Below are 20647 nucleotides of genomic sequence, written 5' to 3' on the forward strand. Positions count from 1 at the left end.
AAAAAAAAAAGATTGATATTAGTCAATTCTACAGATCACCTTCCAGTTGTTTAATGTTCATCACCTTAGTTGTTAAAGCTCCATATTTTAACTTCTCCATTGTTGTATCTGCAGTGTTGATCTCCATCAGAAGATATATTTGTGGTTTTAAGAACCAAAAACCATCTCAGTGTAGTTTTACATCTCCTCTCTCAGGCTTCTCTCTGGAGCTCTAGTAACAACAGGTCAGTCAGCCAATCAGAAGAGAGGCTATTGTTTGTAAGAAAATGGGGGCTCTAGATGATGATGAAACTGAAGTTTGATCACTGTATCAGCTTAACTGTATTTCATTCCATGATATATGCTTATTTGAGTTATGGTAATGTTGTTTGATTTCCATCAGCTTCATGTTGTGCAGAACAGTTTGTAAGTTTGGAGACTTTCTCAGACTCTGGTCCCTGTCACCCTGTTCAGTGTTTTGTTGACCCATCCATCCACCCCAACCTCCTCCTGACGTGGACTTTGTCGCTCTATAAACTACATCACCGCACTTTTCCCTTTGCTCCTGTCATCATTACTATGACCACTAGATGTCGCCTAGCAACAAAACCTCACTATGGGTCATAACCTGCTGACAGACGACCTGTGGGCTCATTTATTAGAGAAGGACAGTTGATCCCTATTAAATGAAAATACAGTCAGTAAAAGTGAGGAATAGTAAAAGTGGAATCTCTTTTAACAAGAGAAACACTGCTGCTTTCAGCTGCCACCGTTCAGGGTTGTGTTGTTGGAGGCAGCTGACTTAATTTTCTTGACAGCTTAGAAAATTCCCTGCTGTGTAAGTGAAGCTCTCGTTTATAGGTCATTACATCCTGTCCTGACCATAAAACATAATGTTTCTCTGCAGGTTGTATCTTACCTGTCACTGTATGCAGCAGCTGTGGCAGCAGTAGGCTGGGCATATCTGTAGGCAGCGTAACCACCCTGTGAACACACACACACACACACGTACACACACACACACACACACACACACACACACACCATGCACACACACACACACACACACACACACACACACACACACACAGACAAACACAAATAGACAACAGTCAAGATTACACATTCAGTTTTCTGATGGACTGAATGTCAGACACTGAAGATGAGACAGACACAACAACATTAACAAACCTTAATAAAAACTTTTAGCAAACACCAAAGCAGAGACCACCCCAGGTCAATATCATTCATCCTGTTCATTTCATATGGTTTCATTTGTTTTTAGGTAAAATCAAAGAAGAGTGAAGCCAATTCATTCAAAAACAGAAATGTTTGACTAATGAAAGACTCATATTAAAGAACATACTGCAACAAAAGAGCCTCTCTTCTGATTGGCTGACTGTTTTCTGAGTAAGTACAATAAAAATGTAGCAGATTTCAGGTAAACACTCAGAGACTCAAAGTTGCAGAAGTCCTGACAGGTGGTTTTAAGGCTCAGTTTCTGAATACAGGCTGTGTGCATTTCTCTGTGGACTGAGGCTTTGATACTGTCACAGTATTAATATAGAACCTAGACCTGCTTTAGAATCACAAACACTTGGGCATCTGACTTTATAACAGATCAAATATCCTGCACTTTAACTTGTAATAGAAATAACAAATAATACAGTTATTTTAAAGCATCTCTTTTTGAAAGTTGTATGTTAAAGGATCTTTTATTTTGAAGGGTACTTAACTTTTCTGTTCTTACATTATCCCAAATGTTTCCATCAATTCCCAAACAGAGAAATCTGTGATTTTAATCATGTTAACGCTTAATTTCATTCGTCACCTGTCAATGATGTTATCGTCTCTGCTCATATGTCAGTGTTGTATTTGTCTGACAGAAGCTCAAAATTAATTTCATCCAGTTTTAAGTCACATTTTTAAGATTCACTTTTTACACCTTGATAATTTTCCCCTCTATATTTGAAGCAGATGATGGATCTTAGTTGTCGTACATCTGGATCTGAAGTTCTCAGAGAAACAAGCTGAGTGCTAAAATACTCTGTGAGTTGTATGTAAGCCAGTTTTCTTTTGGTGTATGTGGGAGGCTGGTTGTGGTCGTGTTTGACAGCACCATGTCACACCATGGTGCTGACATACTGCTGCACAGTGCATGACAGTGTTGTTTAGTGTCACCATCACAGTGTCATCTAATATACTCCGTGAACACTGCACCATCTCCAGACCTGCCACATTACAAGGGCAAAGTCATACCCACCAACGTGTGTACACACAGACACACACAACACATCAGTGTCCATGTTCAACTAAATCACAGCATCTGGATTAATATATATACAAACATACAAAAGGAAACCAGGTGGTTCCACTTCAGAGACAAACAGAATCTGAGTGTGAAAAAGTTTCTGGATCCCTGCAGGGGAACTGCCCAGCACACAGTCAGGGTTGAAGAGGTGAATACATAGTAAGAATAATAAAGACACAGTAAGTGAAGAGAAAAATGTACAAAAAGTAATGTGTGATGTTAGCACACAGTAGGTCCAGGGTCCTGTCTGCTCTGGTGGGTCAGTTCACACACTAGTGGGGGCGTCTTCTCAAGCTGATGTCCCTGGAGATCATGAAATCTGGAGTCTCATGGTAACAGAGTGGATGACATCACACGTGGCTGCTAGGTTAACAGAGAGTGGGATGTAAAAAAACAACCAAGATGGTGTGTGGGAACTCCCCGGGAGAGGACGTAGCCCTGCAGCTAACAGTTCCATGTCTGGGCTGCTGCACCTTCTGCTGGGCTCTTTTACAGTAATGTATCCAGGTGGCGCCATCTCCTCTCTGCTCTTAGATTTATTTCTGTCCACCTGGTAGCAATGGGATTCAGAGGATCCTCCTGTAGCCACGTCTCTGTCAAACACACTGCACTCACAGAATGTCCCTCTGATTCCTCACTGAGGCTGCTAACTCCTCCATCTTATCATCCAGCGATCAGCACTGCATCTTCTGCATGTCCTCCTCATCTCTGGGGGCATGTGGGTTGTTGTGGTTCAGCCCGATCAGCTGGTTCCTGGTGTAAACAATGCGACCGTGGAGTTGCTGTGCGGTGGCAGTGTTGCTGAATTATAGCATTCAAAGAAAGAAGCTACACTAATCAAGATTTTTAAATTATTGTCTAAAATGTGAAAGTGAATCATCAGCTCTATCCTAAGATTTTCAGCCTCTTTTAGATTATAGTTTTGGTTTTATAGGAAACTCCACCTGGACTCTACCTGCTCAGCAACAGAAAGCACATGTCTTCCTCAGGAGCTGATGAACAGCAGACCTGAGCTGAGAGGAATAATGAATATTGGACTATGAATTCATCAGATGCACCCACAACCACAAACACATGATAATGTTGTTCTGTGGCTGCACTTTATAATTTGATAATGTATTAATGTTGTGTTTCACATTCTGTTCTGCTATATTTAGTAATGCAGTTTAAAATCGAAAAAAGAAAAAGATGTATAGTATGTTAGCCTTTAGCCTTCACACATGTTTCAGTTCAACAGGACACATGTTAAGATTTTTAGCCGTACCACTGGTAAGTGTTGACAGCCCAACACTGCAGCTGGAGCGAAGACATTACCTTTCACTAAGTATTTTGGGGGGATTTTAAGCCTTTATTGAAGAGTAGACAGCAGAGGCTGATGGGAAATGAGAGGTGGAGAAAGGCCCCAACTCAGACCAGAGTCACTGCCATGACATTGTCAGAGCTTTAAACTTCAGGTCAGCATGTTTTAGTTTCAACACAACAGCATTAGCCCTTCATTCATCACTGACATGGTCACTGGTTTTTAGCACAAATTCAGACTCGAGTCACATGATTATCATTATTACTGTTATTATTATTATTATTATTATTGTTGTTGTTGTTATATAATTATATGCTGTATATAATTAGAATCATTGGACAAAAAACAGTGACATTGTGCGAGCAGGAGGGAAAGATGCACTTTGCTGTGGTCGACAAAAAAATGGTGGCAACGTGCAAAACATTTATCTCAGAAATGACAGATGATTGTTACTGTGTATCAGGAAAAATCTACTGAACACACACTGAATCAGTTGGCTGACAGTAATAAACACACACTTGAAACAGTGTTGATTATTTTTGTAAAGGTACGACACTAATTGTGCTCTAATGAAGGACACATGATGACATGTCGAGGACATGTTGCGACACAGTGACTTTGTCCCGCTTCTGGTCTTTAATGTCTCCTGAACAGTTGCACTTGCCTATGTTTTCCTAAGTCCTGTGTGTTTCTTTTTGTGTGTCTTTATGCTGTTTGTGTTTACAGTGTTGCAGCGCACTGAGTTCTCCATGCACCCATAGGTAAGACTTCAAGAACAGCTCCGTTCATTTCATCCACCTCTTTGGTGTTGAGGCTTGGAGTTTTAGTCTTGTTTTTCAGATGTAAGCAGTGACATCACAGCGTCTCAATCTGACTGAACACAGGAGACATTGGGCTGTAAACGGCACATGGCTGAAAAGCCCTGGTTTCATTTATCAACAAACAAAAGCCATTTCTCTCCCTCCCAGCCTCAGTGACAACTCCAGCACTTCTCACATCATTTCACCTTCCACCCTTCCACCCTCTGTGACTGAGACACTGCGTCTGTCCTGACATGAGCAATGTATTATTACCACTATAAACTGTGGAGGCGAGTAAGTGATACTTAGTGCGTGTGATGATGGGCCGTGGCAGAAAGATGAACAGGTTGGCCCGTGTTACTCACCAGCCACTGTGGACTGTCACTCCTGACTGAGTGACTAATGGCAGCCCTGCAGCTCTGTGTGCAGGTGTGTGCGTGTGTGTGTGTATGTGCACTGTGTTTGGAGAGAAGACTACAGTTTGTGTGTATGTGCATACATGTATGGCCACTCCACACACACACACACACACACACACACACACACACACACACACACACACACACACACACACACACACACACATACATACACACACACACACACACACACACACACACACACACATACATACACACACACACACACACACACACACACACACATACATACACACACACACACACACACACACACACACAATCTCATGCAGGGAATGCTCCTAATCCATCACATCTGCTGATTCACTGAAGGGAAGAAAGGCCGAGCAGGACTCCTCTTCCTCTTCCTGTCCATCCATCTTCACTGACTCTGACGCCTTAAGGCTGCAGACCCACACTCCCACTGAGACTCTGCCTTCATACAACTAAAATCCTCACTGGCTACAGACAACATTCCCACCTTTAACCTGCTCTGTTCACGTTTCTTCATGGTGTGAAATCTCAAATAAAAGTCACATTTTAAGGCTGAATCCTTCCACTAAAATAAATTCTTGGTAACGTAGCTTGAATTCCATCAGGAAGGCAACAGAGTCAGTTCAAATGACCTTGGACAGGGCTGATCTGACCTGTGCTGAGCTGAGCCAAGAGTAATTCTGACCATTCAAGTCAGGCTGCGTCCACACGTCTTCATTTTAAAACAAAATGATCTCTGTCCAGACGAGCCTTTTAGCTCCATGTCAGAGATAAAATCAAAAACCGTCCACACTAACACACCTGAATATCACATGACCATTCACCTACATTGAGCATGTGTGAGCAGATAAGAGCCAATCAGGAGCCATCGTGGGCGTCTACATCAGGTCTGAGGTCTCTGTTTCTGTCCGTCCAGACTACAACACAACCCTGGAGTTTTAGACTAAAACGGGTCCAGCAGCGTTTCTGCAAGTCTCTGTTTCTTACATCTGGATGCCAGATGAACAACATAAACAGTGCAAATGTGATGCGTTTTAAAACTAAGACGTAGTAGTGTGGACGTAACCTTATGCTGACACAGCATGAATGGTTTTCAACAGGACAATAAGGGAAGGTAAAAGGAGCAGTTTGCCTTAATGACATGTAGAGTGTGTTGGGAGTCTAGTGGGGGTGGGTGGGCTTTATGCCCATTGACCCGCTGGAGGACTTTATGCACAGGAAAGGTGTTTCATTGACAGTATCTCAACAGTGATCATGTGATGATGCACCATTAATGCATGTAAAAGTTCTGAGTTTTTAGAAAAGGAGAAATCACAAATAAAGTTTGTTTCAAAGGATAAGGATGACATCATATTTCCTTTCTTCATCAACATTTTCCAACAGCATGACTGAGCTCTTTTTTCATCTTATCTACTGTGGATGAACTGACTGAAGCCATGTCTTCTTTTCCAATAAACATAAACACAGCATCAGGGCTCTTGATCCCTGTGCTAATGAATATTAAATGTTGTGACTGCAGCTTGGTAATCAATCCCCGTGGCAGGGGCAGAGGGGCTAATGGGGAGGCAACGAGGTCGAGTGTTATGGGAGCTACCAAAGCACCTCCTCTACACACACACACACACACACACACACACACACACACACACACACACACACAGTGCATCATTAGTCTGAGTCTCCACTGCAGCATCACTGCTTGAACTCCTGTGGTTAAAGGACTAAACCAGAGTTTTCCATGTTTCTTTAACCTGGTTAGGAAGTGAACATTTGGAGAATGATGCAGACTTGCTCAGGGGCAGCAGCATGTATTTATAATTGTTATCTATCATATTATAGTATTAGTACATGAACATCTCATCACCTGTTACATAGTCTAATACAAACTGATTAATAAACTGGTTGGGTCAGTGTGTATGTTTGTGGCCTTCAGAATAAAAGTGGGGGATTATAATTCTAGCCTGTAAAACCAGTGAATGGACCTTGTGTTCAGAATGTTTGTCAATGATGCAGAGTCCTTGATTTTCTTTTCTTTTTGAATGAAATTACTGTGAAAAGGGCTGTTACACATTTTATCTATGCAGCAATATTTTATTGTCATATTTATTTGCTCCGTGATTGACAGAAATAGCTCCCCCCAGTTTTATTTACAGGTCTCTATTTCCTATTTTTGTATGAAATAATAGTATTGTGCTTCATGGGACAAACTGTAGTTCAAGAGCAGGCAGGTAGTTACTGTGGCATGTGTCCAAATGTTTGCTGGCAACCCTTAAAAATAATGAAATAGCCTTTTCCTGCTGTTCTGTCAGACAATAAACTTCATGACCAGTTAGCTTATATTTCATATTACAATGCAGTGCGCTGTAGACATGAGTGAATGGTTCACTGCACAGTGCACTGGAGGGTATTCTCTCTGTGTTGTTTATGTGTAGACTGTAGATTTACACCTTTTGCACTTGTAAAAACCTTTCGAGCTTCATTTGTCTCCTCTATATACAGTCTCACAGTGTGTGTTCATGTTTGCAGCCTGTGGTCTGTTTGCTGGGGCCAGTGTGACCTGACCCGCTCTCTGCTCCCCCAGCTGGAGGTGAAGCCATAAGCATGGAGGGTTGGAGGCTTGCATGTGCGTAGCAACAGGGCAGAGACAGGGCAGAGATGACAGTGTAGCATGCAATGTCATACCAGTAAATAATACTTACATAAATATCTGCACCATAAAATCCATCCTGGTAAACAACACTGCAGAGGATGCAAACACAAACAAACAGACAAACACACAATAAAACAAAAACATCCATATTAGTGCATGTTGACATGCAGGCACCAGGGTAGCTACAAACCAGCCCCCATCTCCACAATCCAATAAACAACCAAAAACAAACCAACAAAAGACAGAGGGGGGACAGAGGCAAAGGGGAGATACAGCAGGCACCCCCCTCTGACTGGCTGGGTAAGGAGGCTGGGAGGGTCCAAAAATACTCTCTCACTGGCTTTATGTTTATGCTTCTGTCCAATTGGTAGCATCAGATTTATTTTTTTAATCTAAAACAGAAAATAAAGTTATGCTCAGAGACTTTTGTAACGTGATGCAAAACACCGGAGAGAAATATTGATTCATATTTTAATATTATATTTTATTTGAATAATTCAACTACACTGTTGTTGCATTACTCGTCTGTTTTTTTGTTTCAGTAAATACAGTGTATTTAGTTCATGTATTTGTTCCTGAAAATGTATAATATGCAGTTCATGTGCAGTTAAATAGTACAGACAATGGTACACCATGGTAACCAGAGTCGATCACCATGGTAACCAGAGTAGATCACCATGGCAGGCACAGCTAACCTTTTTCAGAGGATCAGATCAAAACCTGCCAACAGCCGGACCACTGACCAATCAGATCACTGTCTTACAGATAATAAAGAGCAATAGATATTTGTGTGGGTCAGCTGACTCATTGTGCTGCTCATTCTTCCATGTGTCACTGTGGTTTTCAATCATATGGAGAGTTCACCTCAATGAATGACATAAAGATGATTAAAGCTGCTGTTTAACTGATTCCTGACAGTGTTGATGCTTTTACACTTTTATACGTTTGCTGTGAGCAAAGATGAACTCTTTATATACTGAAGACACACAGTCCACACGGACATTCACAGTTATCTTAACCTTACTTTTCACATTTGCACTTTTTCTATTTCCAGTGTTTCTGCTTCTCGTTCTCTTCTGTTCCACATTTCAGCTCAGTGAATCTCATGTTTTTCTTTCACTATAGTTGAATTAAGTATCATTTCATCTCAGATTATCATTCTGAGGATGTAACTTATAATCAGCAACTCCTCCTCTTTCACATGGACGTGCTGGACAGAAAACACACCATTAACTGAGCCAGTTGATACCCAGTGGTGATCCTCAACTCTGGGGGGGCCCAGACAGAGAAGCCCATCAAGGATCCCCTAAACACCTCACACATGCAGGTGGTAGACATTACAATTTACAGATGGTCCCTGAATGCCTCATATGCAGGCTGTGGGTAGAGACTCGCTGCACCACTTAGGGGGGTTTTGGGGCAACAGTATACAGTATATTATCTTTATAGTGGGTGTAAGGGGGTTTATAATTGTCATTGCAAAATATGCCAATATGAGGGGCCCTTGGGGGCCCACAGGCCTCTCGTGATAGAGCACTGCTGGTGATACCAGTTATCCAGGATCACCAGTACTTGGCTCAGTGGAGCAGGGAGCACAGACAGAGTCTGTGAGGGGAACTTGCTTCGTGGAACTGGCCCTGGGCTCAGGTGGTTGTAACTGTGCAACTGTAAACCATATATCCTCACTGTAATGTGTCAATTACATCAATTACATGAATTCTAATTAAACTGAAGCAGCAGAGGCCGACACGTCCTGTGTTTCAATCTCCTAAAACAATGAAGCTCTTTATCTGACATCATGTCATCGTGCACCATCGTTACTGTCCGCCACTTTATCTCAGTGTCTGAATTCTGAGGGTGTAATGTAACCACTACACACTCTATCTTCTCAGAGCACCAAGCTTCCAGTTTCTCCAGTATTCAGACTGGTTTCACACCATTTGTTCAATCTCTGATAATCAATAACTTCTCAAATGTCAGGGTGGCCCACAGAGCTGCTCCACTCATTCAAATGTGTTGTGTGGGTCTGCAGCACAGTTACATGCACATATTGACTTATTGATACTGTAGGATGTTATGTCGGGCCCTGTTAAAGGCAGGAAGAAACACACACACACACACACACACACACACACACACACACACACACACACACACACAAACCAAAACTTGGTTCCCCAGCTGTATCACAGGATTTATTTGGAGTTGACTCTGCCACTCGAGACGGACAGTTTTAATAAAAATACATCACAGTCCACATTAATAATTCACCATCTGACTGCCACCAGGGCAATTAAGTGGCGCAGCAGTGTTAATGAAAGTACAATCTGTAGCACATATCTCTTTGTCAAGCTCCACTGTTCTCAAAAACACCTACAGTATCTCCCTCATCCTGTGCGATGGTTCATCTGCTGCTCACAGTGACAGTGTTGTCAGGCGCTGGTGCAGCTGCTCATTCCTGAAGCACAAAGCTGCTGGAAAACAGCAGCATCGACACGCCTGCTTTAAACTGAGCCGTTCATATTCATTTTAAATGTAATAAAACTAATGATAATAATAATAATAATAATAATAATAATATTAACAAATATGCTTTACATGTTGTTTTCCTTCCTAGAAACCAAGACCAGGCACAAACTTCTGCACCCAGTACTCAGAGTACTCAGTACTCATGACTATATTATCACATGTGTACACTGTAGTAGTTATTACTCCAGTGTTTATTGCATTGTCACATGAGCATTCAGTACTCACACCTGCATCTTGCAGGTTGTGACACTATCTCGTTGACAAAGTCTTTCCACAGAGTTATAAGCACTCTTCTGAGGTAGAAAGCAAAAGCAAAATGTGAAGCCTGTGACTTAATGAATTGGGATGTGTTTGGATGGATTAGAAGCAAACAGAAACCTCATATGTCCACATGTGTGGTCCTCTTTTAATGAAGTCATCCCATTACGTGCCGTTCTTCCACAATGGTTTAATGTGAACCCACTCAACTTCTAATAGCAAATGGGAACGCACATTTAATGGCACTGTCTTTTGCAGTTTTCTGGAGATCAGTTAAAGTTTGTGCTGTGTTTAGGCAGAAGTCTAACCAGTGCGAGCAGGAGGGAAAAAATCCTATCTGCTCCCATCCTTAAATAGATTCCCAGCCAGCCTCCTTAGTGTCCATTTGCTTGCAGTCATAAAGAGCAACATAAATAAAAAGAACCAACAGAAAAATGGCAAATCAGATCTGACTGCCCAGAATACACAGCTCTCCTTGGCTTGTGTCCAGAGCATTCAGCCAGGGAGGGTGAGTCCAGGCTGCTGCTGGGGCTGGGAAGATGGTTTTAGGTTAGTTTTTTCTGTTTTTTGTGGGGCAACTGGGCAAACTCCAAAAGTGGAGGACCTCCCATTCCTCCATGAAGACAGCCTCTCTCAATGACACCACAATACAAGGCCAAATTGGCATGGGGGGGGGGGGGGACTGGCATGCATTGCCTTGCTGGCTCTGAGCACAGAGAGTCAGACTTGCCATTGGATAAGGGAAAGAGAGGAGGAGAAACCAAGGAGGAAGTAATGAAAGAGGAAAGATGCTCACCCTCCGTAAGCTGGGATGTGGGGGGGTGGGGCAGCTGCCCTGAATGTGTTGTACACGGTCCGTCCTCGACCCCGTAGATGGGCTCCTCTGTACGCTGCTGCTGCACTGGCTGCTGGGTAGGGAAAACCTGGGACTGGTGACAGAGAAAAGGAAATGCTGCACACCTTCTCTGATGTCACAAAATTCCCAAAAAGAACAGACAGTTTCTGCTTATGGCAGCTTATTGAAGACGTGTTCAGCTCTACACCTTTAGATGACATTAGCATTTGAATCCTGGACAGAATGTGTAAAGCATTCTCCTTTTTCCACTTGCGCAAAAAAGAAAAAAAGGTAAAGAGAAAGAAAGAATAAAGAGAGAGTGGCAGTGGAGTGGAGCTATTGCAGTGGTATTGTTATTAACTTATCATTAATCTTAATGGGGGGGGGCGACTGACACAAAGCTTAATTTGAGAGCTGGGGTGAGTGAAGGTTGAGAAGGAGATCGAGGTGCCATTTCCAACCCTAATTATACATCTCTTCCAAAAGGAGATCTAATAAAATGCTAATAGAAACAGTGAATCATTCACTGACCTGATGAAAAATGGAAGGTTTGAGCCAAAGGATAAGAGTTTCTCAAAGAGAGACAAGGAGAGGAGTGAGGCTGGTAATTGTTCCTATTCATCTTTTGTCACCTTGATTTTAGGGCCGAGTGGCCCAGCAACCCTTAAAGTCACACTGATGACTCTTCCCTGCCCTACTCCTCTCTGCTGCTGATGAGGCCTAAATGATAAAGGTGCTTGGCAAATACAGATACAGAACAAGGGCGTAGGTAGCAGAGCAGTACTGCACTGATATTTTTCTGCATATGGTTACATGTAGTAAGGGTTAGCAGCCCCTTTTTTGGGGACTACACAGTCACTGGGTTGCTGCTGAAAATGGCAGCATTGACGGTTGCATGGGAGTGAGCGCTCCTGAGGTCTGTCCCCTGAAACCGGCTGGTCCCGACTCTGTAACGTTCCCGTGGCCTCAGCGTGTGTCTGACTGTGTTGCTGCTCCTGTGTGATATTCAACAAAGGACGGGACCCTCTCAGTCACCTTGGAGCATGGGTTGGCAGTAAAAAAGATGCCAAACATTCACAACTCTCTGATATTTAAACCTGCACATCAACTCAGTGACCAGGTGGCTGCAGCTGAGCCAAGAGTGAGTGAAAGTGAAGCTGCTGCAACTGAACTTTCTGCTGTGGGAAAAGAACTAAACTTTATAGGTTCAAAAGTTGATCATTTGGAAGGTAAAAGTCAACAGTTCAACTGATGTAGGTGGAACAGGCCCACTGCATCCCTTCCCTTGAGGGGTCTACCCCTGTCATTTACCATTGACTAGGAACACCACACTAACAGCCACAGCCATGAAAACATCCTCCACATCATTACACAACCACCACCACCTGGACAGGTTGGTCCATGGATCCAGACTCTGACCCTACATCTGCTGCCTCAGCAGATCCAGATCTATCAGACCAGGTCTTCACCTGTCCAGTGTTGGTGAGCCTGTGTCCACTGCAGCCTCAGGTTTCTGGTCTTGGTGACAGGAAGTGGACCCTGACGTGGTCTCTGCTGTTGTAGTCCATCCACCTCCACGTTGACACGTTGTTCACTCTGAAGCTTTGTTGCTCACCTCAGTGGTTATCTCAGTGACCGTAGCCTTTCTGTCAGATCCAACCAGTCTGTCCATTCTCCTCTTTTCATTTGATCTCCCTTTTTGTTTTTATGGTTTCAGCCTGCCTCAAGAAAAATATTCTCCCTCCCTCTCTTTGTAATTCACCCCACTCCAGTATGTTTTGGACCTAACCCTCTTTAATAAATATTGATATCATATTGATTCTAAGACCAGTGCAAACATTTGAACTGTACATTTGGAATCAGTCCTGCCTAATCTTATTTATTTTGTTCTTTTTTTTCCCTTCCTTTTTCCTTCATCACAGATCATGTCTGTTGATGCTGAAAATCACACAAATGACTAAAAAGCTTGCACCATGAAAATCACATATGTGCACATACACAAAAAAAAAACAAAAAAAAACACACACACACACACACACACACACACACACACACACACACACACACGGACACACCCCAATGGCATTCTAGGTACTTGAAAGGTGAGACAAAGGTAGATCAATAAAAAGCCATTTTGTAATTAAAAGAACGTGGGGGTGAATTAGACAAACGACTGTCTGGAGAAATTGAAACTATTGATTTTAATTTACAAAATATATTTCATACCTTTTAATGTCCTTGCAGAAATGGACAATTAAATTTCCTTCTCTCTTGTCCTTATCTTTCCTTCACTCCTCCTCCTCTGCCACACTTTTATCTGTCTTTGTTCCGCTTATCACAAAATCCAGGTATTTTTCACCTTAATGACCATGGTTAATGACAGGGTGGGGGCCGGAGCGGTGGTTAAGGGTTGGAAGGAGGTAAATGCAGGGACGGCCAAGAATGCAGACAGCTTGTGGATGGGGGCGTTGCAGGATGTATGTATGTTTTGCAGCAGAGATGACAGTCTGTTGTTGCATTTGTGCGACTCAGCATAGTTCTCGGACAATAAACAGACTTTGCCTGGTTGCATGTTGCTTGGAAAGTAAGCCAAGGATGAAGAGGTGACACAGGTTAAAAGGAAAAGGAAGAGAAGGACAATATAAAGATATCGGGGAAAAAAAACTGAAGACCAAAAAGAATGAGGAGGTGCAAGATAATGACAAAGAAGATGGTGACTGATGGAAAAGGGCATGTCCTCTTACCTGCATAGAATTCGGGGCTGTAGACAGCGCTGACCACTGGATTTAACTTCCAGCCTGAAACAAGACACACAGCAAGAAGAGGACACATGCAGTCAGGAGGAGAGAGACAGGAAAGAGACAAGTGTTTTATCATATACACGGACATGTGTTCAGCAACAGACTGAACCTTTTTAGTTTTGAGATCATACCTCCTTTGTATTAACTATATACTAGATGATATAAAATGTAAACATAGAATAAAATATGAAATTGTCTGATACCAATAACAGTCATATTCAGCTCATTTTCAGTGCCTCTCATATGCAAATGTATGTACATACTATATTATATATGTACATTTAAAATATACATATAAAAATTTGAATAATTTCATATATTGACATACAAATATATATGATTATGTATGTATGCTTATATTGTAGATACATTATATGAATATATATCCATCCCAAAGCCTGTCAATATATGTTGATATTATATACAGAGGGTTTCAAAAGTCTGAGACCACTTTCCCAGAATAGGAAGATAGATATGTTAAAATTGAACAGAAATTAATGTGAAGAACAGAAAAAAAATATAAGAATATAGAACTTTTAAGCAGATGGCTTTGGAGGAACTCCAGTGATTCAGTGTTACATGTCAGGAAACTGGGATAATAAATCTTACCAGAGAGAGGCTGAAAGCTTGAATCAGCAGAAGATGTCCTGACTGTGGGTTAGCCCTCTCTACATTGCCCAGTGCAGTTTCAAAAGTTTGTTTAAGGGACATTTGAAGGAATTTAAAAAAATCTGAACACTTTTTTCACCACCAAAAATAAATGTATTATTATAGCAAGAAGAAAAAAATGAATATATCCCTTTAAAATGTTCAAAATGACTGTTCACTCATATGGAGATAACCAGAAGATTCAGAGGTCTGATGGATGTTTTCCTGAGCCTGTAACTGATGTGGGCTCTTCAGATCCTCAGGACAAGAACACAACCAGCAGGAAGTACTGTGTTCTCTGCTTTGCCCTTGAAGAAGAAAAACTGACCAGTCTTTATGTGTTAAAGGTCTTGTGATGCCGCACTCTGCATAATCCCAGATCATCTCTGCTTCACAGAGTGACAAGACCTGCAGAGGCCCAGAGAACTGGGAGCTGAGAACTCAATTTCAGGCAGATGATGGAAAGAGTTTTAAAGTCATTTGCTAAAAATGATTCGTGTTGTAGTTTGGATACATTTCACCCATACTGAAATGTATTCTATGACATATACTGTATGTCCCTAGATCAAGAGACATTTTGGAAACTTACATATCCACCTCTTCATTTTACCAAACTGAAATTCTTTCATGCTGTAGTAACCTACTTTTAAATATATTTGTCATCAGCTCCAACAGAAATGTCCTGTATTTAAAAGAGATAGGTAAATGCAGTAATTTCTGTGAAAACAGAAGGTTTCTTCTTGAAGGGCGGCACAGTGGTGCAGTGGTCAGCACTGTCACCTCACAGCTAGAAGGTTCTGGGTACGAGCATGGGGCCTTTCTGTGTGACTGTAATGAGGTTTGAGCTAAATGCTAATGCTAGCATGGCAACATACTCACAATGACAATTCTAACGTGCATATTATGTTAAACTGGTATAATGTTCACCATGTACAGATTCACTACCTTAGTTTAGCTTATTAGAATGTTAAAATGCTAATAAGCTGTTGGTGCCAGAGAAGAAGTCTGGGAATCACCAGAGTTATTAGGATACATCATCTGGAGACCATGAACGTCTGTACAAAATATTATTACAATCTGTCATGAGACTACACTGTAGCATGGAAAAAAATGTCCTCATTCTCTACAATGCAACATCTTTTGTCAGCGTGTCTATTAAAGTTTGCTTGCTCCTCCTTCTGAGCTTCTTTCCTTTTACCCAAATTAGGATTTTTTTTTGTCCTCTAGTAATTAACAGAAATGTTTGTTTGTGATTAACATAGCCTGATAATCAGACTGCAACGCCTCTCATCATTGTCATTCTGATTTCTGTCATTACTCTCCTGGCCCTGAGACAGAAAAATGACAACTGCATTTTAATCCTGTCTCCAAAGCCCTTATTGGCTCAGTTTTTTTTTCCAAACTAGGGAAACGTCAATGAGCACAACTCAAGATCTTTTTGGATTACAGGAGAACTCTGAGGGCTGGAATCAGGCTACAGGAAGTCCAAATCCAGGCTATGATGTCACAAATGCAACATCCATGCTTTGCTGTGGTCTACAGGTGTCAATAGGCCTGATATCTGCAGTTGGAAGCTTTCATTTATAGCGCAGACGTACAGTACTTACATGACTAGTTGTACTTCCTAGGAAGATGACATTGAATTAAATTACTGTTAATGAGGCTTTTTAGACACCAATCAAAAGAAAAGGACACTTAAATGTTGAAGTTAAAATAGACTTCTATAAAGTTTGAATTTACTAGAAATATAAAACACATGTTTGCGTATGTCAGTATTTAGAAGATGCACCTTTGACAGCAGCTGCAGCCTTGAGAGCGAACAGGTCTCTACCAGCTCTGAACATTTGAAGATTTGTCAGGTCACATGGGGATCGCACGTGAACATTTTATGTCCGACCTCAGATTCTCGGTAGATCTGGTGTCTGACTCGGCCTCTCCAGAACATTACCGACCTGAGACTACCCTGCCTAATTCATTCATTTCATTCAATGAAGCACTCATCTCCCTGATTTTCCTAAAGCTATTTGTCTTTAACAACGTTCTGATGTCAAAATATCCAAAATGATAAAAAGAACTGTTTTGTTAAGGTTCTTCTATAAAAGCTTAAAGGTTGCTTGTGACCCAAGGTCTGTACGAGTGGTTTTTATTCACGAGATTCTGGCATCAAGTGATAGTAGTTAATGTTGTTTTCCTGTTTGGCCTCATGATGGCGCTGTTGTGGCACTGCTACTATAAATAAACAAAGACACTTGACATAAGCTTCCTTTCACTGTGACATAGTGGTACAGCGTTTTCTGTGATCTCATATTGAAGATTTTGGAGTAGCTCTAGAAATTTACATGTACCTACTAATGATGAGGAGCTTGTTTTGTGCTGGTCATGAATCAGGTCATTTAAAAGCAGAACAGGATCACGGGAGTGGTAATGCTAGCTCAGTCAGAATGAGCTCCGAATGGGGGCAATGATCAAGATACTGTCCAGATAACTGTGCCAAGACATTAGGACTGATGAGGGAACCTTATTTAGTTACCTCAGCCGCCTTGACCTTGCTGCTGTAAAGTAGCAGGGGGTTTTCCGAGCTCCATTTCCAACTTCAGAAGCCAGAAGAATCTCTCAAGTTTTGTACTTTCCTGGAAAACCACATCATTCAGCTGCTCTAGCTCTGGGTGGAGAAAAGGAAAGAGGAACCACGACTTCCAAAAGCTGATGAATGCTCTGAAAGTTGTGTTTATCCAGAGACAGAACCGCTTCTGTGCTCACTCATTGTACTCATTCATATGCCATTAATTCATGTCAGTAACTCAGCTTTGTCTTCTCTCTCCTGTAGTTTTGCGTTTCCTCGTTTCTCTCCTCCTGTTGCTTTCTTCAGGTATTTCTTCCTCCAGAGCTGTAGAGTCTGGATCTGTGATTGCTATGTTTATGATGATGTACAGTGCTTGGCTTACACCAAACATGATGCTTTGTCTGATGGCCAAAAACCTCAATGTTGTTCTCCTCAGACCTTCAAAGCTGTTGCTGAAGTTTTTTCCTCCCCAGACTTTTCCCCATCTCCATGAACCTCAGAAGTACTGAGCCAGAATTCCCCACTCTGCTTGGATTGGACTGCAAGAGATGTTCACTCACTTGAAAATGTTCTTGTTTCCATCCCCTCACTTCAGCTTTTCAGTCACTTTTTTTGCAAGGTATCTTGGGATGTTCCTTTGTCTTCATGGTGAAGGATACTGACTTACCAAACGTTTGACCATCCAGATACAGCTGTATTTATACTACAGACGCAGGCCATTGTCTGACTTACAAAATCCTTTGGCTGTACCAGTGATGATTTCACTCTGATCTTAAAGTGTCTTTTTTGTTGATCATTGTCAAAACAACCATTAGATCTACTGTGATTCACAGAGGTTGAATATGTTGTAATACATGCTGTAAACATTGACTTACCATTTGCATATGGGTTGACAGTCTTCTTATTTGTCATTACGCGGGCTGTTGCATTGTTGACCTACAGCAGGTGAAGAGAGAGCTCCATAAGTTATGATATACATGCATCTGTAGTATGAGCTGTACTTGTTAGAGTAAATGTGCATGCAACGTTTCCTGATGTTGTAAACAAAGAAAGCAGTACACTGTGTCATGGCAAACACCCATGTCACTTATGTGTTTTCAAAATTGCATTCAGAAGCACTTAAAAACACATCCAAAACAAATCCGTTTTCTTTCTCATTTGCATATTTTCTATCTTATGATGTTTTCCAGCATGCTCTCCCCAGTTCTAGTGACATTTCAGTAACATACAGACAAAAGTAAAGAAACAACAGATGCACTTGGCAAAAATGATTTTGTAAATGTACAGATGCATGCGGTGGGGAGGAAAAGAAGAAGGAGGAAAAAAAACAGACAAAGAAAATGTCAGTGGAGTTAGGGGAGAAGAGAATATGTTGGGAGCAATATGCAACATCCAGTCGACCTTAAAACGTGAGAAGAACTTTTGTAATGAAAGCAACACAAAGCATTCACACTCAGACAACAGCCTCTCAAATTCATCGCAAGAATAAATCTGAAGATCAAAAAACAACCAAAGAACATAGATGTACTGAAATAAACCAACCAAGTCAATCAATCGACCAGTCAAATCATTCCAAATTCAAACCACAGCTAACAGGGTAAATCAAAATATGGGTGCATTGTCCTCCAAAGTAAGAGAAAAAAAATAAAATAAATGGGTTTCCAACAGTCTCAGATGTGCAAACGAATTCATATCTCAGTCAGTATCGCTCGCACACGCAGCTCCAGGAGAACACTTAGTGAATGGAAACTCACGCCGACACGCAAGAAAATATGTATGTCAATATACAGCATCAACTCAACCACAATTCAAAAAGAAATGTCACGTGATTTTAGCGTTGCAAACGTTCCAAAGAGAGAGGAAGAGTGAGAGGAAATGCTGGCAGAATGGCTTGCTCGCCCACACTTACCATTCCCAAACCTTTTGGCCCCTCCCACTTGTTTGTGTACTGTTACCGTTGTAACTGTGTTGGATGGGGCCCTAAACAAGCTACCATTGGAAGGATGGTGGGGGAGGAGGGGATGAGAAAGGAATAAGCAGCATCTTACTCAGGTGGCCAAGAAAACTTTGCAATCATTCCACTGCACAAACTCTTTCTTTCAGCTCTCTCTGTACAAGCAGTCAGCTACTTCCTTGAAGCATAACTTTGACCATTTTGTCCACACAAGCTGTCGTCATCCAGGATGCTGATTGATTTTTACTATGGAGATAGTAGTAGTTTGGCTGAACTCTCACAGAGAGTCCTTTAGAACCAGAGAACACTGGTTATTTTCCTAACACATAGTTCCATTGATCTGTAATGAAACACATGTAACTGAATGTTATCTTCAACCAATTTATCATTATGAAGTTTAGATACTACCAGGGCCCTAGCTCACTCTCACTGCCACACTGTGTCCTGCACCTCGCTACATGAAGTGGTGCTAAATCCTGCAGCTGTCAGATCATGGTATTAATTCAGTAGGGAAGCAAAGATTCAGATAAAATGTGAAGGTTTTTTCAAGCGTTGCGGACAGCTTGGCAGATGGATGGAGGCAGAGGAAGTAAGACTCCAAAACTGGATTAGTTAGATTAGAGGTTAGATTAGATAACATGATCAAACATTATTAATAATTTTATTTGTTATTGCAAATATAAGGACACTAAGGCTGTTATAAAGTGGTTAAAGTGGTTCTATGGTTTTGTGGCTGAGATTCCAGACAGAAGGCTGGAGGTCTTCTGCCTGTTTCACTTTCCTGGGCTGATAGTTTGGCTAATACAGAAGTGTAATGTATTCATTTGAGACTAAAATGTTTGCCCTGTTTCTCTGAATTAACGAGATTATTATCTTAGAATTCCAGGATAATAACCCCGTGAATAGGCTAAAGCCCCATTTGGATGGGATTAACATTACAATGGGAGCTGGGTAATAAAATATTCCCTGTGGTACCTGGTAATTTAACTCCTGCTCCAGAAGAGATTTTAAACCAGCCATAAACGTCCAATTCAAATAAACATCCACTAAGCAAAAAAATCCACTTACAATCACAGATAAGATATGCTTCAGAACCTGCCTGAGAATTGTCACATTTTTCATTTGTCTTCAGTACCACACTAATCTAGTATTACAGCAGCCCATTTGATAAGCTTTTATGGAATCTTGATTTCCTCATGGCTTTAATTTTTTCCCTTGTCATATTTTTTCCTAAGCAGGCCTATAAACTGGTGTTAGCATGTTTCTACCACATTAGCAGAAACATAAAAAAAACACTTAAACTTTCATTTTACACTGAGCTGAAAAGAAGCAGTCCTATAAGGACAAGCAGTTACACTTCCTGTGGAAAAAAACCTCAGAGACCCACTTTAGAATACAGGGATATCACTTCAGAATTAAACTACAAGTAAGTTTGCTAAAAACAGTATGTCATTTCAGCTGTAGTTATTACAGAGGAGGGTGTGAAAAATTACCCACACTCATGCTGCAGACATATCTCCGGACACATCACTGACCAGGGCAGGTAATGTTCAAATCACCCCTCCTTCCCTAGAGAAATCAGTCTCATCCAGATGGTGCTCTAGAA

At 41.4% G+C, this 20647-nt stretch overlaps 1 protein-coding gene across 7 annotated transcripts in view; it reads right to left on the reverse strand.

Annotated features, from left to right (window-relative positions):
• Positions 1–20647, reverse strand: part of rbfox1 (RNA binding fox-1 homolog 1) — a 309086-nt gene that overhangs the window by 21194 nt on the left and 267245 nt on the right. For 5 of the 7 annotated variants that reach the window (XR_011694044.1, XM_071501337.1, XM_071501335.1 and 2 more), the window contains 5 exons: positions 17963–18023; positions 13820–13873; positions 11037–11169; positions 7503–7542; positions 899–963 (listed from right to left, as the gene is read on the reverse strand). Coding sequence is in view for 5 of the 7 variants with exons in the window: in XM_071501337.1 (XP_071357438.1) it covers positions 899–963; positions 7503–7542; positions 11037–11169; positions 13820–13873; positions 17963–18023 (353 nt within the window). In the remaining 2 variants the exon portion in view is untranslated. The remainder of the gene's footprint in view (positions 1–898; positions 964–7502; positions 7543–11036; positions 11170–13819; positions 13874–17962; positions 18024–20647) is intronic. The other 2 variants (XR_011694045.1, XM_071501338.1) reach the window with 1 other exon arrangement.

The sequence above is a fragment of the Trachinotus anak genome, unplaced genomic scaffold (assembly GCF_046630095.1).
Source record: "Trachinotus anak isolate AG129_WGS33_773 ecotype Australia unplaced genomic scaffold, CSIRO_AGI_Tana_v1 ptg000017l, whole genome shotgun sequence".
Lineage (NCBI taxonomy): Eukaryota > Metazoa > Chordata > Actinopteri > Carangiformes > Carangidae > Trachinotus > Trachinotus anak.